General features: G+C 43.1%; 1 protein-coding gene across 4 annotated transcripts in view; it reads right to left on the bottom strand.

The window, feature by feature from the left end:
• Positions 1–1,539: 1,539 nt before the first annotated feature.
• Positions 1,540–25,234, bottom strand: part of thrb (thyroid hormone receptor beta) — a 206,426-nt gene continuing 182,731 nt past the window's right edge. For all 4 annotated transcript variants that reach the window (XM_072283152.1, XM_072283155.1, XM_072283154.1 and 1 more), the window contains exons 8-9: positions 24,513–24,771; positions 1,540–13,312 (exon numbers count right to left, since the gene is read on the bottom strand). In XM_072283152.1, coding sequence (XP_072139253.1) covers positions 13,071–13,312; positions 24,513–24,771 — 501 coding nt within the window. In that variant the 3' untranslated portion in view covers positions 1,540–13,070. The remainder of the gene's footprint in view (positions 13,313–24,512; positions 24,772–25,234) is intronic.

The following is a 25,234-nucleotide window of genomic DNA, read 5'->3' on the forward strand; positions in this document are numbered from 1 at the left end:
ATATATGTTGATGAACATTTTTCCAATCTCTGTGTACCAACTTTGTTATTGAGTTTGTAATTTTGAAAAATTAATAAAAAGATTTAAAAAGAAATGAGTCTTTAACAGTGCAGGCTAATGGGGCCAGTTCCTATGCTGCATCAAATCAGGGGAACAACACTACAAAGTACTGCAGGTTTAATCTTACCTTGAATAATTATTGCCAAGGCATTCCTGCTCCTTGTAATGAAGACCCAGTCCTTTTAGATTATGTCTAATTTATATTTGACCACAGTTGCTGCTTGTAAAAATTCACTTTATTTGTCACATGTTCATTGAAATGCATCATTTGAGTCAACAACCAATACAGTCCAAGGGTGTGCTGGTAACAGCCTGCTAGTGTCGCCCTGCTTCTGGCACCAACCTAGCAATCGATAACTTACTTAAACAGCCAGGGGTGGTGGTAGTGGCACAAACATTTAAAAGAACTCAAATAGGATCAGATTAATATTAGCTTCGTCACATGTACATTGCAACATACAGTGGAGTGAGGCATTTGCACACATCAAATCAATCTACTCAGCTTTTTTCTTCAGTCCTGCCGAAGTGTTCCAGCCTGAAACGTTGACTGTGATTTTTTTTCATAGATGTGGCCTGGCCTACTGAGTTCCTCCAGCATTTTGTGAGTGTTGCTTGGAATTCCAGTAACTGAAGATTTCCTCTTGTTTACAATGAGGATTGTGCTGGGGGCAGCCTGCGAGTGTCACCGTGCTTCCTACACTAACAGAGCATGTCTACAACTTGCACAAACCCTACGACTTTGGAATGTGGAGGGAAATCTGAACACCTGGAGGTCAGAGAGTGCACGGACTCCTTACTGACAGAGGTGGGAATTAAAGCACAGTAAATGGTTATGCTGACCGCTATGCTACCATGCCACACTATAGACTTTTACTGGTACCTCTTTACAAGTGCCTGAAGATTAAAGTATACATTCAGGAGCTATTTTTTGAATAACTCCTGTATCTAATAGAGTGCCACTGGGTGTACTGTATGCCCATGATCTGCCGTAGCTCGGCCACTTCACGGTTCACTGTGTTGTGCTCTCTCTTCTGCACACCACCGTTGGTGTGGATATCTGAGTTACTGTCGCCTTCCTGTCAGCCTGGCTATTCCCCTCTGACCTCTCATTAACAAGGTGTTTTTACCCACAGAACTGCTGCACACTGGTTGTTTTTTTTGTTTTTTCACACCATGCTCTGTAAATTCTAGAAATTGTTATGAATGAAAATCCCAAGAGATGAGCAGTTTCTGAGATACTCAAACCACTCCATCTGGCACCAGCAATCATTCCATGATCAGTCACTTAGAGTGGATATTTGGTATGAACAACAACTGGACCCTTTGTCCGTGCCTGCATGTTTTTATGCATTGGGTTTCTGCCTTATGATTAGTTAATTTGATACTTGCATTAACAAGCAGGTGTACCTAATAAAGTGGCCCCAGGCTGTATAAAACTTCAACAAAGATTGGGAGACTAATTTATTATACAGACAATGATTATTTTCCCCAAGTTTGTTTTATTACATAAAATATCTATGCTAAAATACAGCATCACAGTTACATAAAATATTTTCTGCACCATTTCTAAAACATTTCATACTCATTACATGATATGATTGTCAACAGTGACTACCCCGACAATATGTTAGAGCATGTAACTGTTTTGTATACCTCTTTCTTCACAGTGTGCATTTATATATCCCTATCATTCACAAAACACTTCTGCAACCATTTCTGTCTAGCTTAGTTATCGACATTTTAGCTTTTTTGGGGTTCTGTATTTACACTTAAGAAAAAATACCTTAGATTATCAGCATTTACATAAAGGATTACTAAGCAGAAGCATTAATGTGCCAGTTAATAGCAAAATAACAAAAAAACACAATTGCATCAGTTATATAGTTACTTTTTAAAAAAGGATGTTAACTCCAGAGGTTAAAAGCAGTAAGTATAAGATAATATTTGGATTCTAACAATTTTTTCCTGAATAACAGCAAGTATTAGATTGTCAGTTCATACAAGATTTCTATTGATCACACAGGCTGGTGAAGGTGGGTTTTGGGTTTCTGTTATCAAAGTCGATCAGATTTATGGAACAGCTCTAGAGCAATTACATAAAGGGTTAACACTAGGAAAACACAAACATCACAGACTTAAATATCCAAAGGCAGGTGCTTGAAAATTGAAATTCAAACAGTGTTTGAAATACATTCTTCCCCCTTCCTTTCCAGTCCTGATGAAGGGTCTCGGCCCCAAACGGCAACTGTTTGATTCCCCTCCAGTAAATGCTACCTGGCCTGCTGAGTTCCTCCAGCATTTTGTGTGTGTTGCTCCATGTTTGAAATACTCAGCAGGTCAGACAGCCTCAATGGAGAGACGGTTGATGAAAGACAACACAGTTCTGATGAAAGAATGTTACCATGCAACGTTAATTCTGTTTCCCTCTCTGCAACACTGTTCGATGCCTTGAGTCTTTCCGTTCTTATAAGGAGTTGTCTAAATCCCCCTTAAACTTGCTCCACCATTCAACTAGCTCATGTCTAAGCATCATTCTCCCACACTATCTCCATTCCCAGTGATCTTCCAGAAATCTATAACTCTTGAGTCTCCGCGGGGGAAAGAATTCCAAAGCCTCCACTCTGAACTAAAGAACTTCATCCTGATTTCTGTCTGAAGTAGTCTGCCCCTTACTGTGAGTTGGTGAGCCCCAGTACTCGAGATATTTTTTTACATGCATCTCTTCAGTTGAACTTTGCAAGAATTCTGTAACTCTCAGTGAGATGAAACTTGCTTTTACAAACTCTTGAGGATAGAGGCTTAATCTACTCATTCCCTCCCTATAGAGCAGGAGTTCCCAGCCTTTTTATGCCATTGACCTATATCATTAAGCAAGGGGTCCCATGGTTAGGAACCTGTTATTGAGCAAACCCACCACCCAGGGAACCTGTTAACCCCAGGCTGGGAACCCCCTGTTATAGACCAAACCCACTACCCAGGGAACCAGTTAACCCCAGGCTGGGAACCCCCTGTTACAGGCCAAACCCACCAGATGGGTGAATCTTCATTGCACTTAAATTTTTAAAACATAAGGTGACCGAACTACACGTAATACTTTAGATACATTATTATTAATGCCCTGTATAATTGCGTTACACCTTCTGTACCTGAATCCTCCTCAGTGTACCACTGGCCTTCAAGAGTGCTTGCTGCATTTCACATTAGCTGTCAGGACTCTTTTCACATGAACAGTTCTCAATATGTCACTTAAAAAAATAACAGCCTGTCAGTTTTAAGGATGGAAGTGAATTCCATTTTGCACATTATAATTCCATTTTACCTGTTCATATTCTGTCCTTAAGTCCCCAATGCAACATTTCATTCCCCTAAGGCAAATCATTGGCGTGGATTATGTATAGCCAGGTGTGCAGACCTGCAGCGTCCCACTTCTCACCACCAGGCAACCTGAGAAAGATCTACTATTGCCACTCATAAGCATAAGAGATTCCGCAGATGCTGGAGGAACTCAGCAGGTCAGGCAGCATCTATGAACAGGAATAATCAGCCCATGTTTCGGGCTGAGCCCTTCTTCACGACTGGAATGGAGGGGGAAGAAGCTAGAATCTGTACCCATTTCTCATGATCTTTGAGGGAAGATCAAGCTGGCTTCTTCTCCCTCCCTTCCCAATCCTGATGAAGGGTCTCATCCTGAAATGCCGCTGTTTATTCCCCTCCACTGAGGCTGCCTGACCCGCTGATTTCCTATAGCATTTTGTGTGAATTATTATTGCTACCCATTGCTTCCTTTGTTAACTAGCTCTCAGCTCATGCCAGTATATAACCACCATTACGTTGCTGAACATTTCCCTTTGTAGGATCCTATCAAAGGATTTCCAAAAATATACTGCACATTCTCCCACCCGCCCACCTTATCCATTCCTGCAGTGACAATCTCAAAAAGATCTGATAGACCAGTTGAACATAAATAGGATATAACTCAAAAGCACATAATAATGAAATTATATGTTAAATATTCCCTCTGGCAATACAGCAGTGTGGAACAAAGGCTGAGTGATATTCTCTAAGCAGTTTAATCTGAATTGTGACAAAAACAGCCAGCATATGGTTATAAATATGCAGTTGTGCAGTACATTCTTAACTCTAACTGAAATACTGCTAGTTACAAGTCTGTTCTGTATGGTTGCAGCAGTATGTCATAGCTTGATGCTGGTTGTAAGTGAAGACCTCACTGTATCCGACTGAAAAGTATCCCTATTGATATGATGGAGTGTTCCATCTATGATTCCAAAAACCACAAAGATTTCGAGGGTGAATCCATAGTTGTGCCATCTTACACATTTACAAATGGCTGTAATGGCTGTAATGTTAAAGTTTGAACACGATTTCTCACTATTTGAATGCCGCCTGATTAGCTGAGTGTTTCTAACACGTGTGGTTCTATTTACAAATTGTGAACAATTTGGCTCATTACAAATTGTGAACAATTAGGCTCATTACAATTACCCTGAACTACAAGAGGGAAAATCTATTATTATCCAGTTAAGTAAGCACATTTTTGACCAAGGAATGTAATGTAGCAGCACTAAATTTGATTACGATAGCCAAAACAATCAGACATTCTGCTGACAAAGAGGGTCAAACCCCACACAGGAATAATGGACACTTCGGTATTAAAAACTTTCCCAGACATAAAAATGTTGACAACTTGAGTTAGAACAAATAGGAAAATGAACGCACATAGTAGCAATAAATTAAACGAGTTTGATTTTTCTGGACTAAAATTATTTGCATCTGGAAGTTATTATAATACTAAGCATTCTTGTTTTATCAAGAGTAACGTAGAATGATCTTTTAGACAGACTTTTCCTGCAGTTGTAGCTCATTCAAAATACCTTAATAGGAAAATGAACCCCAGAATCTCCCCTGGGAAATTCCTTGTTGTCAAGGATAGAAAAGGATTACTTAAGCGAAACAAAGCTTAAAACACACACACACCAAATGCTGGAGGAGAACACGCCTGTTTACCTCAAAACTGTTCTCCTTTCCTGCAAAAGAAAAGCGAATCACTGATAAGACCCTGAGGCACAGGAGCAGAAATAGGCCACTAGGCCTCTCGAGTCTGCCCCGCAATTCCATCATGGTGGTTTATTGTTCATCTCAACCCCATTCTCCTGTCTTCTCCCCATAACCTTTGATGCCCTGACTAATCAAGAACCTCTGCTTTAAATGTACCCAATGACTTGCCCTCCACAGCTGCCTATGGCAATGAATTCCCCAGTCTCACTATCCTCTGGCTAAAGAAATTTTTCCTCATCTCTGTTCCAAATGGGCGTCCCTCTATTCTGAGGCCATGCCCTCTGGACTTTAAGGTTCGTAGTTGGAGGTTCAAGCGTTTTAACTCCACTTTTTACAAAATAATTTACACATTACTTGGTAATTATTCTTGAATACAACTGATTTCAAATTTAAAATCTGTATGTTATTTTATTATTTTTGATCCCTTGTTTCCATAACCATCTGATGAAAGTAATAAATGTGGCTTTTAACAATAGTAACTTTCTCTCTTTACAACTAAGACCAAGCTCAGGAAGAGATTTATAAACACAAGAGATTCTGCAGATGCTGGAAATCTAGAGCAACACATTCAAAACACTGGAGGAACTCAGCAGGTCAGGCAGCGTCTACAGTAATCAATAAACAGTTGATGCTTCAGGCTAAGACCCTTCATCGGGAAGGATCCTGATTGCATTCCTGATGAGGGGTCTCTTCCTGAAACCTCAACTGTTTATTCCCCTCCATGAATGCTGCCTGACTTGCTGAGTTCCTCCAGCATTTTGTGTATCTATGGAAGGCTCCTGATGAAGGGTCTCAGCCCAAAACGTCAACTGTTTATTCATTTCCATAGATGCTGCCTGACCTACTGAGTTCCTCCAGCATTTTGTGTGTGTTGCCCAGGGAGAAGTTTGCTTTGTATCATATTCTGAGCTGATGTGGATCTGACATGTTTTAAGATCGGGTCCTATTTTACTCAGGTTGGTTTCCTTGCCTCAGTTTCATCGTATGCGAGAGCAGTGGAGGGGAGTTGTATATCCTGATGCAGTTTGATGGCTGATGGAGAATGTCCGCACTTTACATTTCTACTCCTGACTCCATATTTAACCTAGTGTTAATCTAAAGTTCAGTGTTCTCTGGCAGTCCACATTAGCCTCCCAAAGGACTGCAGATCAGACCAAGGTACAAACAGGCATCCATGCTGAGCAACTTCGCTAAGTTTTGGGACTTATCAACATACTTGCAGTTCCACCAACTTGTTTCATACAGGTTCCCTGGCTTGAAGTCTTTGGGTGGCTAAGAGGCAGTTATTGGACACTGGCAGCCCAGACGAACGTTCTCAGCCCAATTCCTCTCCATGGAAGCTGCCTGACCTGCTGAATTCTTCCAGTATTATAGACCATACGATTGTAAGACATTGCAGTGAAATTAAGCCATTCAGCCCATCAAGTCCACTCTGCCATTCCATCATGGCCAATTTATTATCCCTCTTTTTGTGTGTTTTATATGTAAACTTGTTTCTTTTTGTTTAGCAGAATGATAACTGTTTAAACAAACCTAAGAACCAACCTGAGTAATTTCAAACTGAAAACAACATTTAATGTTTTACACAAATAAACCAGGAATAACACTCTAAGAAAGGCTTGAAGCTGGTTGTCAGTATCCAAAACCGAGAACAGTTTGTTCACTGGCTCCAATGCTCAAATTTCACCAGGGTTTTTTTTGGTTAACATTCATCAGTGCATTTCATTATTTAATACATTTCTACAGCTAGTTCTCGATTCACTTTTATTTGGAGAGGATTTTCTTTTAAATCTCAGCTTTCAAAGGCGTCACACACACACAGTGCGTGAATTTGGGTGGTCCAAAGGAGGTGCAAGGTGCTTCTTCCCTCCGCTAGCCTGCAGGTCACCCTTGGGCAAGGTGTAGCACTTGTTTAGCCCCCCAGTCAGGGCCATGTGAAGCCATGGGAGCAGGTGGTGGATGGTCGTATGAGCAGCTGGTGCACATCACAAGTCCTGGTTATGTGACCACTGACCCCAGGCAGACAATCTCTGAAGAGTATTGATAATGGCTGGGGAAGCCTGTCTGGTAAAGACTTGGCCCAAAAGAAGACAATGGCAAATCACTTCAGTAGAAAAATTTGCCAAGAACAACCATGGTCATGGAAAGGCCATGATCACTTGCATCTTACGACACGGCATATAACGGTGGTGATGTATGAACGTTCATGGTCTGCTGCTGTAGCCAATCCACTTTAAGGTTCGATATCTTGTGCATTCAGAGATGCTCTTCTGCACACCACTGTCACTTCACTTTCAGCTTGAACCAGTCTGGCCATTTTCCCCTGATCTCTTTTGTTTTTTGTTTTTTTACGCTATTCTTTGAAAACAGTTTGACATTATCTGTCTGTAGCTCTAAATTAGATTAATAGCCTAAGGAATATTTTCAAAATTCTTCGAATAGACACAATTATATAGGCCCTAATGTAGCAAAGTGCACCAACAACAGTATCATTGCACAAAATTTGACACAGCATCACATTAAGAGATTTTAGAAATGATACTTAACAGCCGTATAGCTAGAGCACCTTCTCAAAGTGAAGTATGCCCAGACACTTTTGCCCGATCAGTTGTGTAAACAGGTCTTTGTACTCATATTACTGAAATGTAAAGTGCCACTGAAATTTATTCCACCAATTTCATTGCAGAGATCAAGGTGCTGATGTAACCATGCAGCGTCTGTAGTGTTGGAAATGGGAGATGAACTCCTCAGCTGTAGAGAAGGGGGAAGGCTTTGCTATGGAGTTATAGGGCTGAGATTTTTTAAAGACAAAGGCACAGCTGCCAGATGTGGAGTGATATAATTCAGGGATGCTCAGCAGGTCAGAGCTTCAGGAGTGCAGGTAGTTCAGGATTTTAGGTCTGAAGCCGAGTTTGGAGGTAGAGACAGAGAAAGCCAGTGGGGTATTTGAAGTGAGCTAGCACTGGCCAATGTGCACTAGGGTGTACAGTGACTTGGATTTTCTGTAGGTTAGTACAAGGCACTGACCCCACATTTATGCTGGCCAAGAGTTAACAGTTTGGTGTGTGTGTGAGTTATGTATTGCTCCAGAGGTAGGAACAGGCTGTCATAGCACCAGTACAGAAATGTGGCTTATAACTTAACTTGGGGTCAAATATCACACCAAGGGTGTGAACAGTCTGATCCAACCCTGGGCATGCGCTAGGGTTATGGACAGATGTGAAGGATTCTAAAGTGCTGGTAAGACCATCAGACATAGGAGAAGAATGAGGCCATTCGGCCCATCAGGTCTTCACTATTTTATCATGGCTAACTTCTTATTCCTCTCAACCCCTTTCTCCTGACTTCCTGTACCATTTGACACCATGACTAATCAAGAACCCATCAATCTCCACTTTAAATATACCCAACGGCTTGGGCTCTACAGCCGTCTGTAACAATGAATTCCACAGATTTACCACCCTCTGAATAGAGAAATTGCTGCTCAACTCTGTCCAAAGGGGGATCCTTCTATTCTGAGGCTGTGCCCTCTGGTCGTAGGCAAGCCAAACTTCAGCAGCCTGCCCTGATCAGTTTAGAAGTAATTCTGGCACGTAGTCAATTAAATGCTAACATGCAGTACTCCCTTTCCTGTTCCCTATGATATATATATATCATATGTTCATTTATTGTCACTATGTGCATTCACTAACACCCCAACAAGTACAGTTTCAACATGAAGTCATGGAAAATCACAAACATTCAAACTGGACATACGAGTCACTTTGGGATCACATGACATTGTAATATTCATATGACAAGAAAGCAAATTATTAATCAGCACATACATTACAGGCAGCATACGCAAGATAAGTTTAACAAATTGTTTTCACTCCTATATGAATGCTTGCTCTCCAAACAGCAGAGACTCTTATAGGAATACACTTAGAAATACTAATTTTAAATCTATAAAGATTGAAGTAAAATTTACTCAATGGAATATTTCTGTACAAATTTAACAGCTGCTTAAGCAGAACACAAAACAACTTACATTTTCTTACAGTGCAAACTCGAAGCTTACTTGCCGTATTTTGTCATCGGTATCTTCCTCACACAATGGACATTACAGCACAAACAGACCATCATATTTACATACCAATTAAATATTTCAACAAGATTGGAAAGGTGACTTTTGCTTTATTTGTTTAAATTCTAGTTTCTTCAAGTGGTCGTTCTTATTAAAAATATCAAGGAAATATCATAAATTTAATTAAGTGTGCAAACATCTGATAAGATTCTATAAAAGTGGCTTATTTTCCTTAGCTATATCATTCAATATTAATTAATGTACTTCAAATATAAAAATTAGAATTCTGGCTCGCTACACAGTTCATTTTATCCTGATTGTCTGTGCATTCGATTTTCTTAGCTCATGAATTCGGCTACGTCTTGACTAATGGGTATTAGTATGTATTAGATTACAAAATCATTGAAATTAACAACAAAGAACTGACAATGTCTGTGCAATATTCCAATCAAGCTCTGTTAGAAGGGCAAGCCTTTCTTAAACTCTTGGAGAAAATTGTTTTTCTTAGAAGTGATGCTTAATTACTTAATATCCTTTGCATTTTGCCCCTTAGAATCATCTGTCATGCATCTTTTCTTTCATCTCATTTAGACACAATTAAACTCAGTGGCCTCTTTATTACATTCAGGAGTGGAATCCGGTGTGATCTTCTGCACCTGTAGCCCATCCAGTTTAAGGTTTGGCAATTGGCGGTGCAGGCTCAAAGGGCCGAATGGCCTACTCCTGCACCTATTTTCTATGTTTTCTATGTTGTACATTCATAGAAGCTCTTCTGCACACCACTGTTGTAACACATGGTTACTTGAGTTACTGTCGCTTTCCTGTCAGCTTGAACCAGTCTGACCTCTCTCATTGACAAGGCATTTTCATCCACAAAACTGCTGCTCGCTCACTGGATGATTTTCTTTGTTTTTTTTCACCATTCTCTGTAAATTCTAGAGACTGTTGTGCGCGGAAATCAGGAGATCAGCAGTTTCCGAGATACTCAAACCACCCTGTCTGACACCAGCAATCATTCCTCGGTCAGTCACTTAGTTCTAATGTTTGGTATGAACAACAACTGAATCTCTTGACCACGTCTGCATGCTTTTATGCATTGAGTTGCTGCCAGATGACTGGCTGATTAGATACTTGCATTAATGAGCAGGTGTACCTAATAAAGTGGCCACTAAGTGTAGGTTTGTTGTATTTTTTTTGTTGTACTGTAAGATTTGTTTTGGGTAAAAGCAGTACTTCAGCATAGGAAAAAAAAATCAGGAGCACAACAGGGGTGCCACGGTAGGGTAGCGGTTAGCACAACGCTATTACAGCTTGGGATGCCGGAGTTTGGGGTTCAATTTGGGCGCCCTCCATGATAAAGGTTGTACGTCCTTCCCATGTGTGGGTGGGTCCTCCCACAGTGCAAAGATGTACCAGTTAGTCGGTTCACTGGTCATGGTATAACGTCCTGTGATTAGGCTAGAGTTAAATAAGTTGGTCACTGGGCAGCGTGGCTTGGTGAGCTAGAGGGGCCTGTTCCGCCTGTATCTCTGTTTAAAAATAGCTTTTACTCAGTGCTGGAAACAACCTTACATTCCGTAATTCTGGCTGTGTTTCTGTTTTGAAATTTCTGCACTGAACTTCAATTTCCCATTGATATGATACAGTCAGATAAAACAGAAAGTTAGCTGCAGTCAGCACATCGTTACTGGTAGAACAAAGGAAAAAGGCCTAGAAAAAAAGACAAGGCTTTGGGGCGGTTAGTGAGATGCTATTACAGCACGGGGCAGCGGAGTTCAGAGTTGAATTCCTGCTTCATCTGTAAGGAGCTTGTGTGTTCTCCCCATGACCGCGTGGGCTTTTTTCCCCCGGTTGCTCCGGTTTCCTCCCACAGTCCAACGGCATACCGGTTAGTGGGTTCACTGGTCATGGCAAAATGTCCTGTGATTAGGTGAGGGGTAAACAGGCAGGTTGCTGGGCGGACAGTGCGGCTCGTTGGGCCGCAGGGGCCTGTTCCGCGTTGTATCTCTAAACCAGGGGCTCCCAACCTATTTCATGTCTCGGACCCCTACCATTAACTGACCATTACCATTAACTGAGTGGTCCATGAACCCCCAGGTTGGAAACCCCTGCTCTAGATTAAAATAAAAATAAAATAACACGGAAAGATGGTCTAACAAAAAGTCATTCTTTCATCCTGAAGCTATCATCAGCAAGGTTAATCTAGAACTATTGTGTTTTCAAAGAGAATGCATTCCTGGTACTTTTGAACAAGGTACATGGCACAATAAGGATGTGAGTATCAAGGCATAAATATTGACATTGTAGACCCTAGTATTCATTCCCACAGTTTGCAGAGAATAAACTGCAGAAGTTAAAGCTCCATTCATGGGAGGCATTGAGAGCACCACTTGCAAACTGATTAGCACCGTAAAAATAACCTCTCTCAAGCTGTGGAAAGTGTTTATGACATCTCGAGGTGAATAAAAGCTCAATAAAAAGGATTAATCTGGATGATCTATTTGGTAAGAAGTGGATCTTGCACGGGCACGTTCCCAGTAAAAAAAAGAGTTCCTGAAAGACAGCAGCTGCATTTAGTAAACACAGAGAAAATCTTCTCCACTCTTGACATCAGTGGAATACTGAGGGCAAATTAATGATGTCAGTATGAGGAGAGCTGTTTCTCCCCTGCTGATGCTCATAGCTAGGGTCCCAGAAGACGCAGCATATCTAAGGCTAGGTTTCAGCCCTTTTTCCCCTTCCACCGTATCTCAATTGCAACTTTGGGAAAGCAATCCTAATGACACAAAACGTGGACACTTTCCACTTGAAAACTCTGGCTGCCTCTTCAGTTGGTCTGATGGGAACTGTCTACTTGTGGAACAGTCCGTGCAATGTCAGCTGCTGAAAACAGTAACCTGCTTTAGAAGGCAGTTGGATAACTCGGTTAGTTATTGTGTTGTTTAGACTCTATTCTTACTGAAGTGTACTGAGGTTTTGTAGATGCTAGTTTATACATGTTTGTTCATTTGCACAACACGGTATAACAGCGTCTATTTTTGCTCCTTAATTTACAGTCTTGGGTATTCACATAAACAGTGAATAAGTAACACAAGTGATTCTGCAGATTCCGGAAATCTTGATTGGGGAGGGATAGGCGGAAGAATTAAGGGGCTGAAGAAGGAGGAATCTGATGAGAGGTGGCAGTGGACTATGGAAGAAAGGAAAGGAGGAATACACACAAAATGCTGGAGGAACTCAGGGAGCATCTATGGAGGAGAATTGGGTCTCAGCCCAAAACATTGACTGTATATTCCCCTTCACAGACGCTGTCTGACCTGCTGAGCTCCTCCAGCATTTTGTGTGTTTCTCAATGAATAAATAACAATCGGAATATAGTACAGATGTTGGTAGAGGAGAGGCGCCCTAGTAGTTATCTTCTTTATATTTGAATTTTAGCCCCAATGAAAGAAAATGACTTAATTTTTCACCTCAGAACCATTCTAAAATTGCCCTAAAAATGTCAAATTAGTTAAGCCTTTGGCAATGGTGACTTGCCTGCAAATAGTGCATTTAGTCGATTTAATTCCATTGAAATCCACGCAGGAGAAAACTCATACTTGATTATCGTGTTGGGAGTTCCTTACCACAAACAATATTATACCATATCATCTCATCCGAAAACAAACATGTACAACATCAGTCCACACAAGTGAAAATGTGTACAAACAAAAAACGCTACGTCCTCAAAATCACTAGTACCCGCATTAATGGAATGTTTCTCCATCATTTCTGGAAAAAGGTACTCTGTGAAGTGCAATTAAACATCGCTCAGTAGTGCTAATACAGTTTACGATATTAAGTAGTGCAGCTGTTCCAAACTAAGTTCTTAATCTTCAAAGACCTCCAGGAATAATGGTGGAAAGAGCTCTGTTGGACATTCCACCTTCATGTGAAGAAAGCGACTTGCATGGCAAGCTCCAATCATTCGTAGGTCAGTCACTTTCATCAGTAGTTTAGGCCAGAAGTGGGCAACATTGTGTTTGCGATAGTTAATGTAGTGTTCGAATGCAAGGAGGAAGGACTCCTGGATTTTTTCTATCTTGTTTATGCTGGTGAGGCCGGGTCGATCTACACAAAAAAAGTGAGGAGCTACCATTAGGAACACGGATAGAAAATTCGTTAATCGCCCAGTACAGCTTGCCCCATGAATATGATGCCAACACACTTACACCCTTGTCTGCTAGGCTCTGCAGAAAGCAGCCAGAGAAAGAAAGTGCCCCTAACCCAGTAGACTTGAGGAGCTGAGTTGAGTAGGTTAGGACTTTATTCCTTGGGGTCTAGGAGAATGAGGGGAGATTCAATAGAGGTCTACACAATTATAAGGGATATAGATAGGGTAAATGTAAGCAGACTTTTTCCACTCAGGTCCAGAGAGACTCGGATTAGTGGTCATGGGTTAAGGGTGAAAGGTGAGGAGGAACTCCTTCACTCAGAGGGTGATGAGAGTGTGGGACGAGCTACGAGTGGAAGTGGTGGATGTGGGTTTCATTGCAACATGTAAGAGAAGTTTGGATAGGGACATCGACGGGAGGGGTATGGAGGGCGATGGTCCCGGTGCGGGTCAATGGGATGAGACAGAATAACAATCTATCATGGATAAGATGGACAGAAGGGCCTGTTTCTGTGCTGAAGTGCTCTATGACTCTGTGGTTGCCTCTAACATTGGGTGTGGTGGCACAGCTCTAGCAAACAGGGTTCAATTCTGCCGCTGACAGTAAGGAGTTTGTATGTACTCCCCGTGATCATGTTCGTTCCCTCTGGGTGCTCTGGTTTCTTCCCATGTTCCATGTTAGTAGCTGAATTGGTCAGGTGGGTGTCACTGGGTGGTACGGGCTCGTTGGTTAGTAGGGGAATTGGTCAGGTGGGTGTCACTGGGTGGTACGGGCTCGTTGGTTAGTAGGGGAATTGGTCAGGTGGGTGTCACTGGGTGGTACGGGCTCGTTGGTTAGTAGGGGAATTGGTTAGGTGGGTGTCACTGTGTGGTACAAGCTCGTTGGTTAGTAGGTGAATTGGTCAGGTGGGTGTCACTGGGTGGTACGGGCTCGTTGGTAAGTAGGTGAATTGGTCAGGTGGGTGTCACTGTGTGGTACAGGCTCATTGGGCTGGAAGTAGGTGAATGGTCAGGTGGGTGTCACTGGGTGGTACGGGCTCATTGGTAAGTAGGTGAATTGGTCAGGTGGGTGTCACTGGGTGGTACGGGCTCGTTGGTAAGTAGGTGAATTGGTCAGGTGGGTGTCACTGGGTGGTACGGGCTCGTTGGTAAGTAGGTGAATTGGTCAGGTGGGTGTCACTGTGTGGTACGGGCTCGTTGGGCTGGAAGTAGGTGAATTGGTCAGGTGGGTGTCACTGGGTGGTACGGGCTCGATGGTTAGTAGGTGAATTGGTCAGGTGGGTGTCACTGGGTGGTACGGGCTCGTTGGGCTGGAAGTAGGTGAATTGGTCAGGTGGGTGTCACTGGGTGGTACGGGCTCGTTGGGCTGGAAGTAGGTGAATTGGTCAGGTGGGTGTCACTGGGTGGTACGGGCTCGATGGTTAGTAGGTGAATTGGTCAGGTGGGTGTCACTGTGTGGTATGGGCTCGTTGGGCTGGAAGTAGGTGAATTGGTCAGGTGGGTGTCACTGGGTGGTACGGGCTCGATGGTTAGTAGGTGAATTGGTCAGGTGGGTGTCACTGGGTGGTACGGGCTCGTTGGGCTGGAAGTAGGTGAATTGGTCAGGTGGGTGTCACTGGGTGGTACGGGCTCGTTGGGCTGGAAGTAGGTGAATTGGTCAGGTGGGTGTCACTGGGTGGTATGGGCTCGTTGGGCTGGAAGTAGGTCAATTGGTCAAGTGGGTGTCACTGGGTGGTACGGGCTCGTTGGGCTGGAAGGGCCTGGTACCGTGCTGTATCTCTAAAACAATAGAAAATACAATGTACTTTGTGTGAATGGCTTCACTGGAATACCATACCGGCTATGCTGTGGAATGTGTGCTGACATCTGTGGGCAGCCCCCCAGCATGTCCTGTTAACTCAAACAACACATTTCATTGTTTCAATGTATGTGTGTAAAATTAATTAATCTGAATCTGGAGTGTGTTCAAAACCGTCCAGTTATGAGCACCAAGTACCCAACACCATTTATTAAGTTAAAGATGCAGGAACATTTGGGCTGTGGGTACAATATGGTATTATATGTATATCAGGTTGAAAATTTCAATCACCAATATACACTCAGTGCCCACTCTATTAGGTACTTAATTGTCTAGTAGCACCTATGTCCCGTGATGAAGCGTTTTGAGAGGTTGGTGATGAAACATATCAACTCCTGCCTGAGAATCAACTTTGATCAGGTCCAATTTGCCTACTGGTGCAACTGGTCCACAGAAGATGCCATTTCATTGGCTCATCATAAAACCCTGGAACATCTGGACAGCACAGATGCACACATCAGGATGCTCTTTATCAATTACAGCTCTGCATTCAATTCCATCGTCCCCTCAAAACTAATCAATAAGCTTCAAGATCTTGGCCTCAATATCTCCTTGTGCAATTCAATCTTCGACTTCCTCATTTGCAGACCCCAGTCAGTTCAGATCGTCAACATCTCTTCCACCATCTCCATCAGCACACGTGCACCACAGGGCTGTGTGCTTACCCCTTGCTCTACTCACTTTACACTCATGACCGTGAGGCTGAAACTCCAATGCCATATTTAAGTTTGCTAATGGCACCACTGTCATTGGCCAAATCAAAAGTGGTGACACAACAATAACCTATTAATATCAGCAACACCAAGGAGCTGATTATTGACTTCAAGATGAGGAAACTGGAGGTCCAGAAACCAGTCCTCATTGGGGTTCGGAGGTGGAGAGGGTCTGTGACGTTAAATTCCTTGGAGTTACCATTTCAGAGAACGTGTCCAGGGCCCAATATAAAAGTGCAATTATGAAGCAAGTGCAGTTCTTAAGAGCTTGTGAAGATTTAGCAAGACATCTAAAACTTTGACAAATTTCTACGGATGCGTGGTGGAGATTATATTGATTGGCTGCATCACAGCCTGCTCTGGAAACACCAATACCCTTGAATGGAAAATCCTATAAAGAGTAGCAGATTTGGCCCAGTCCCTCATGGGTAAAGCCCACCCCACCATTGGGCACATCTACACCAAGCGCTGTTGCAGGAAAGCAGCATCCATCATCAGGGACCCCCACCACCCAGGTCATGCTCTCTTCTCACTGCTGCCATCAAGAAAAAGGTACAAGAGTCTCAGGACTCACACCACCAGGTTCAGGAACAGATACCAACTGGCTCCTGAATCAGAGGGGATAACTTCACTCGCCCCATCATTGAATAGTTCCCACAACCTATGGACACACCTTCAAGGTCTCTTCATCTCCTGATCTCGATATTTATTGCTTATTTATTTATTATTATTATTTTTCTCTGTTTTGTATTTGCACAGTTTGTTGTCTTGTGCACACTGGGTGTCTCCGCTGTTGGTGTAGTCCTTCAGTGATTCTATTATGGTTATTGGATTTATTGAGTACGCCCATAAGAAAATGAATCTCAGGGTTTGTATATGGTGACATATGTGTACCTTGAGAAGAAAATTTACTTTGAACTTTGAACCACCTCTTGTACCTAATAAAGTGGTCGCTGACTGAATGTTCGTGATCTTCTGCTGCTGTACCCTATCCACTTCAAGGTTCGATGTGCTGTGCGTTCAGAAATGCTCTTCTGCACACCATTATTGTAATGCGTGGTACAGCATTTGAATTACTGTCGCTTTCCTGTCATCTTGAACCAGTCTGACCATTCTCCTCTGAGCGCTCTCATTAACAAGCCATTTTCACCCATAGAACCACCACTCACTGGATTTTTTTTTTTTTTTTGTTTTTCACACCATTCTCTGTAAACTCTAGAGACTGTTGTATGTGAAAATCCCAAAAGATCAGCAGTTTCTGAGATACTCAAACCACCCTATCTGGGACCAACAATCCTTCCACGGTCAAAGTCACTTAGATCATATTTCTTCCTCATTCTCATGTTTGGTCTGAACAACAACTGAACCTCTTGACCATGTCTGCACGTTTTGATGCATTGAGTTGCTGCCACATGATTGGCTGATTCGATATTTGCATTAACGAGCAGGTATACATATGTACCTAATAAAGTGGCCACTGAGTATAAGTTTCTACTGGAAATTTGACAGCAGAGACTATCAAACTATCACAGATATAATTGAGCTAAACCAGGAAGATTTTCAGAAATAAATCCCTCAAAGTTGCAGTGCAAGTTGATAGGGTGGTTAAGGAGCTGTATGGTGTGTTGGCGTTCATTAGTCGTATGGTGTGTTGGCGTTCATCGGTTGTATGGTGTGTTGGCGTTCATTAGTCGTACGGTGTGTTGGCGTTCACCGGTCGTATGGTGTGTTGGCGTTCACCGGTCGTATGGTGTGTTGGCGTTCATTAGTCGTACGGTGTGTTGGCGTTCATCGGTTGTATGGTGTGTTGGCGTTCACCGGTCGTATGGTGTGTTGGCGTTCACCGGTCGTATGGTGTGTTGGCGTTCATTAGTCGTACGGTGTGTTGGCGTTCATCGGTTGTATGGTGTGTTGGCGTTCATCGGTTGTATGGTGTGTTGGCGTTCATTAGTCGTACGGTGTGTTGGCGTTCATTAGTCGTATGGTGTGTTGGCGTTCACCGGTCGTATGGTGTGTTGGCGTTCATCGGTTGTATGGTGTGTTGGCGTTCACCGGTCGTATGGTGTGTTGGCGTTCATCGGTTGTATGGTGTGTTGGCGTTCATTAGTCGGGGGGGTGGTCATGGGGTAAAACTCTGGTCAGACCACACTTGCAGAATAGGGTTCAATTCTGGCCACCTCATTATAAGGCGTGGAAGCTTTAGAGGGGGTGCAGAGAAGATTTACCAAGACGATGCCTGTCTTATGAGAATAGGTTGAGTGAGCTAGGGCTTTTAGGATGATGAGAGGTGATAGAGCAATAGAAGATGATAAGAGGCATAGATAGAGTGGACAACCAGAGACTTCTTCCCAGGGCTAATACAATGGGGAATAATCTTTAGACAATAAGCCTGTCTAAAGGTCTCTTAAATGTTCCTAATGTCTCTGCCTCCAACATAAGTGTGTGTAAAAACCTACCTCTGACATCCCCCAGTACAGGGTTCTGAGTTGGATGATCAGCCATGATCATTCTGAATGGCGGTGCAGGCTGGAAGGGCTGAATGGCCTACTCCTGAACCTATTTTCTATGTCCATGTCTATACTCTCCACCAATCACCTTAAAATTATGCTCCATCATCTTAAAAGATCTTTGATCAATAACAGAACCCTTGAAACAATATGCAGCCTATCTGGTTATTGCGACATGGGACATTACTTTATGTACCTTGTGGTCTCTAAGCCACTTAGGAAAACATTAGCAGCAGGAAAACATTTGCAAACCATGAATTTTGATGGACCAAAAATCCAATGACTGCTGCACTGTCAAGTTTGAAAGCACTTTATTATTGCTAATCATTATAGCTTTAATTAGATTCCAGTACCATTCTAACTTTACATTTCACCTGGGAGCTGCCACATAATTATTCACAAACGTATAAACATTACTCGGTTGAATCATGTGCGTCAACAGTGCTCTATATCATTTTGTCTTCACTGACCTCCCAACAGAGAACATTGCCTTGGGTCACAACTGGACTCAAGTATTTGTGAGGGCTGTCTGAACACTCTGCTCCTTGTATCACCAGCCGTGGTGCCGAGATACTTTTAAATCGGATTGCTGTTTACTCCTTTCATTTGCTTCTTGAGGGCTTTACATAGGTCACAGAGTCATAGAACACTACAGTAAAAACCAGGCCCTTCAGCCTATCTAGCCTGTGCTAGCCTGGTCTTCTAACTAATCCTGGAGCCTGAAGACACACAATGATTGTTTTAGGAACAGCTCCTTCCCCTCTGCCATCAGGTTTCATGAACTCATGAACTACCTACTATTTTTGATCTCCTTTTGTATTACCTATATATTTTTATACACATTTATTTATTTATTTGGCACTACAGCGCAGAGTAGGGCCTTCCAGCCCTTTCAGTCACTCCGCACAGCAACCCCCAGCAACTCCCAGCAACCCCAATTAACCCTAATTAACCCCAACCTGATCATGGGACACTCCACCCAACAACCCCAATTAACCCGAAGAAGTGGCAGATGGAGTTGAACCCGTAGAAGTGTGAGGTGGTACACTTTGGAAGGACAAACTCCAAGGCAGAGTACAAAGTAAATGGCAGGTTACTTGGTAGTGTGGAGGAGCAGAGGGATCTGGGGGTACATGTCCACAGATCCCTGAAAGTTGCCTCACAGGTGGATAGGGTAGTTAAGAAAGCTTATGGGGTGTTAGCTTTCATAAGTCGAGGGATAGAGTTTAAGAGTCGCGATGTAATGATGCAGCTCTATAAAACTCTGGTTAGGCCACACTTGGAGTACTGTGACCAGTTCTGGTCGCCTCACTATAGGAAGGATGTGGAAGCATTGGAAAGGGTACAGAGGAGATTTACCAGGATGCAGCCTGGTTTAGAGAGTATGCATTATGATCAGAGATTAAGGGAGCTAGGGCTTTACTCTTTGGAGAGAAGGAGGATGAGAGGAGACATGATAGAGGTGTACAAGATAATAAGAGGAATAGATAGAGTGGATAGCCCGTGCCTCTTCCCCAGGGCACCACTGCTCAATACAAGAGGACATAGCTTTAAGGTAAGGGGTGGGAAGTTCAAGGGGGATATTAGAGGAAGGTTTTTTACTCAGAGAGTGGTTGGTGCGTGGAATGCACTGCTTGAGTCAGTGGTGGAGGCAGATACACTAGTGAAGTTTAAGAGACTACTAGACAGGTATATGGAGGAATTTAAGGTGGGGGCTTATATGGGAGGCAGGGTTTGAGGGTCGGCACAACATTGTGGGCCGAAGGGCCTGTACTGTGCTGTACTTTTCTATGTTCTATGTTCTAACCTGATCATGGGACACTCCACCCAACAACCCCAATTAACCCTAACCTGATCATGGGCCAGTTAACCTACCCTACCCAATTAGTCTTTGGACTGTGGGAGGGAACCCGAGCACCTGGGGAAAAGCCACACATTCACAGGGAGGATGTACAGATTCTCATTGACATTTCCAAACCTCATTTCAAGGCTCAGTACGCTAATTTCCGGTCACTGAGCCGTCCACAATCTGGCACCACAGGCTCAGAATAAGGGGGAACGAGCAGCAACATCTTGCAACATACTACTGTACAGAAGAGTACAGGGCCTTTGGCCAAGATAAATGTACTCTAAGACCAGTCTAACCCTTCTGTCTGTATGGCCTATAATCCTCCATTTGTCTACCATCCATGTGCCTATCTGAGAGACTCTTAAATGTCCCCCTTGTGTCCTCCTCTACCCCCACCCCTGGCAGGGCGTACCATGTACCCACCACACACTGTGTAAAAAAAACCTACATTACTGTGCAGAGGTCTTCAGCACACATCTATATAGCTTTGGTGCCTCAAACCTTTGCACAATACTGTCGTAATTTTATGTATTGCACTGTACTACCGCCACAAAAAAAAAGCAAATTTCATGACATGTGTGAGTGATGATAAACCTGATTCTGATCTGGGTCTCTACTGTGGACTGAGAGTGGGAAGGGGGCAGGGAGACGGGAATCACGGCTGGGAAAAGGGGAGGGTCTGTGAAGCACCGGAGACATTCTGTAATAATCAATAAACCAATTGTTTGGAATTGAATGCCCTTACCTGGTGTCTCAGGGCCAGGTGTGTCTGCACCTGCGTCACCCACATCCCCCCACCCCTGGCACTCCTCCTCTGCCACCTGTCCCCACACCCCTCCCGCAATGCTCCACCCTTGTCATTCCCAACATCCTTTGTTCCCGCCAGATTTACAAACTCGCTCTCCATGCCATGTTGACAAATACAGTACTGGGCAAAAGTCTTAGGCAGCCTAACTATATATGTATATGTCCCCAAGACTTTTACACAGCACTGAAGGTTCTATGTTCTATTCAATTCTGAGGATTTACCACCTTTCAGTCCCTTTAGTGTCTCCAATATTTTTAACTTACTGATCTTAATTTACTTAAGCATCTCATTATCTCTGGAGTTTTTATATCTCTGCTTTTCCATACACCTCACTATAATTCAGTAATAATTCATCATACAAATACAGTACTGTGCAAAAGTCTTAGGCACCATAGCTATATATATATGTGCCTAAGATGTTTACACAGTACTGTACCTCTGACATCCCCCCTATATTTTCCACCAATCACTTTAAATAAATGGCATGCTCTCTATTATTAGCCATTTCCACCCCAGGGAAAAAGTGTTGGACGTCCACTCGATCTACTCCGCACATATCTTATATATCTCTATCATATCACCTCTCATCTTCCTTTGTTCCAAAAACAAAAGCTCGAGCTCACTCAAACTCCCCTCACAAGAAATGCTCTCTAATCCAGGCAGCATCCTGGTAAACCTCCTCTGCACCCTCTCTAAAGCTTCCACACCTTTCCTATAATAAGTGACCAGAACTGAACACAATACATCTTGGACTGTGTTGGTCATTATCGCAAAACAAGGCTCTATTTAAAGATTAGCTTTGTCACGTTTGGATCAAAGCATACAGTGAAATGCCAAGCTTGCATTCAACCAAGTCAGCGAGGATTGTGTTGGGCGGTTCTCAAGTGTTGACTCACTTTAGGCATAAAATAGCTTGTTCACAACTTCTAACCTGAACTCGTAAGTCTTTGGATAATGGGAGAAAACCGGGGCATCTGCAGGAAACCCATGCGGTCACAGGGAGAACATTCAAAAACTCCTTACAGCTGCTGCTGTAAAGTGCTGCTCCAATCAGTGTGCTACCATGCTGTCCTGTATGAAGGGCAATATCCAAATTTGTCTTTCCCTGCACACAGACTCTCTCCCTGATCTGGTGTGTGCACTTCCCAGGACTTCTCCACTTTCATACAAAGTTGAATTTGTCACAATATAACTCTCTCCAATTATATCAAATTACTTTCATTGCCAAACAACTGCAATTTACCTGGAAAATGGAACAAGTAAATTAAAACCAGGGTGATTAAAGGTCTTGTTTAACAATGAAGGTGAGATTACAGACTGCAGCAGATGGATAGCTTTATGAATAAAATGCTGAAATATTAGATGGCAATGCTTGTGAAGTTAACAACAACCTTGGACCCAATGCCAGAGAGACCAAGGAACAGATTGTGGACTTCAGCAAGGGGCAATCGTGAGAACACACACCAGTCCAGTCCTCATTGGAGTGGAAAGGGTGAGCAGCTTCGAGTTCCTGGGTGCCAACATCTTACAGGATCTATCTGGGGCCCAACGTATCGATGCAGTTACAAAGAAGGGACATCTGTGGCTATATTTCATTAGGAGTTTGAGGAGATTAGTTATGTTACTAAAGGCTCCAGCAAATTCTTACAGACGTATTATGGAGAGTATTCTGACTGATTACATCACTGTCTGGTATGGAGGCTCCAAAACAGAGGGTTGAAAGTTTCACACTCAACATTTTAGGAATAGTTTCTTCCTCTCTGCCATCTGATTTCTCAATGGTTCATGAACACGACTTCATTATTGCTTTTCTTTAATGTTATTGTAATTTATAGAAATCTCTTATGACTTGCACTGTACTGCTGTCACAGGACAAAAAATTTCACAGAGGATTTTAATTATTTAGAGATACAGCATGGAATCGGCCCTCAAGCTGCACTACCCAGCAACCCTGACTTAAACCCTAGTCGAATGTGGTACAATTTACAATGATCAATTAACCCGCTAACTGGTGTGCTGTTGGATTGTGGGAGGAAACCGGAGCACCCGGAGGAAACCCGCGTGCTCATGGGAAAGAGTGCACCAATTGTTTACAGAGGATGCCAGAAAGGAACTCTGAATGAGCTGTAATAGTGTCGTGCTAACCACTACCGCTCCCCAGGAGATGTCAGTGAAAACAAACTTGGTTCTAAATCCTGTCATGATAGAAACTATGGAGTGCCTCGGGTCCGGGGGATGTGGTTTCGGGTGGGAGGGGAAAGGCTTAAAAGCGACTTGAGGGCAAACTTTTTCTCACTGAAGGTGGCGACTATATGGAACGATCTGCCTGAGGAAGTGGTTCAGGCAGGTATAATTGTCAAATTATATTCAGATTTATTAGTCACATGTACATCAGAGCATAGAGTGAAATGTGTTGTTTGCGTTAACAACCCACACACCTGAGGATATGCTGGCCACAGATTCGGGCACCAACGTAGCATGCCCACAGGTGCCATGTGATTAGGGGGTGGCACGGTAGCGTAGTGGTTAGCACAACGCTTTACAGCGCCCGTGATCCGGGCTCAGTTCCTGCCGCTGTCTGGAGGGAGCTTCTGCATTCTCCCCGTGACTGCGTGGGTCGCCTCTGGGGGCTCTGGTTGCCCCCCACAGTCCAAAGGTTATAGGGGGTTAATTGGTCACATGAATGGCACTGGGTGGCATGGACTTGTTGAGCCAGAAGGGGTGTCACTGAGCCGTGTCTCTAAATAAATAAATAATAAATCCAAGCAGCATTTGGATAGGAACATGGAGGGGGCGGAGCGCAGCAAATTGGCACTAGCTGCGTGGGCACTGTGGTTGGCATGGGCTGGTTGGGCCATAGGGCCTCCATCAGTGCTACGTTGCTGTCTAACTCTATGACACATTGCCGCGTGTGTTCAATTTAGTGTTCACTCAGTGAGGAAAAGACTGAAGTGACTACGTAACAGAATCTGAATTAGGTTTATTACTAATGACGTATGTTGTGAAATCAGCAGTCCAGTGCAATACATAAAAAACTATAAATTATAACCTATATATTTGGTACATATGGTAGTGTAACAGCATAGCGCTATTACAGCTCGGGGCATCAGAGCTCGGAGTGCAACTCTGACACCCTCTGTGGCGAAGTTTGTACATCCTTCCTGTGGATTTCCTCTGGGTGCTGCAGTGTTCTCCCACAGCCCGAAGATGTACCATCTAGTAGGTTAACCGGTCATTGTAAATTGTCCTGTGATTAGGCTAGGGTTAAATCAGTGCTGTGCTGGGCAGTGGGGCTCGATGGGTATTCTATGATGTGTCTCAACAAATCAGTAAAGCAATCTGACTGCCACCTAAACAACAGATGTATGAGAAATATGCAAGGCAGCTATTTGTTATTATAGTCTAGGATAAAGATAATATACCTGACGACATCAAAAGGACAGCCTGGAGAAGTGCCACCTCACTGTCGTCCAAGTTGAATGCAGACAGAGATATTCCCAGATCGAAGATTGCATCCGACACAACGCCAAGGCCTCCATTTTTTAACTGTTCCCTTTTGACAGCTACCTCGCCGTTCAAAGTTAAAGTCTCACTCTCGTTGTCGTAGCGGACTGCTGCCCTCAGAGACATGATTTCCATGCAGCACCCTTTCAGAAGGATTATCTGGTCTTCACATGGCAACTGGAAGATAAAGAAGACATCTGTTTCTGCCTTTATCAATATAATAACGTATGCTAACTTCCACTCTATGTTTAATTCACCATATAGTGTTGCTGAAACTCCAAAACAATTGAAAGAGAATCACTTAAGCTTAAACAATTACTCAGCACAGTATAACGAAATTAATTTCAACGATTAATATGGCACGTGAGGAAGATCTATTTATATTAACGATCAGCATTACAAGATGATGCTGGTGACATACAGTGACGTTTTGCAAGCAGTTCACAGAACTGCTAGATATTCTACTAGATGTATATCTTCTGAACGATGATCATTGCTATCCACAGCCTGCAATTTCCCTTTAAGAAATTTACTTTTGAACTATCTAAATGAACCAGTGATTTTATGATCGCATTAACGATTTGGTGAACTTGACCCCCGGGAATACTGGTGCAGCCATTGCTGGGGCCAGACTTTGCGT

The sequence above is a fragment of the Mobula birostris genome, chromosome 19, assembly GCF_030028105.1.
Source record: "Mobula birostris isolate sMobBir1 chromosome 19, sMobBir1.hap1, whole genome shotgun sequence".
Taxonomy (NCBI): domain Eukaryota; kingdom Metazoa; phylum Chordata; class Chondrichthyes; order Myliobatiformes; family Myliobatidae; genus Mobula; species Mobula birostris.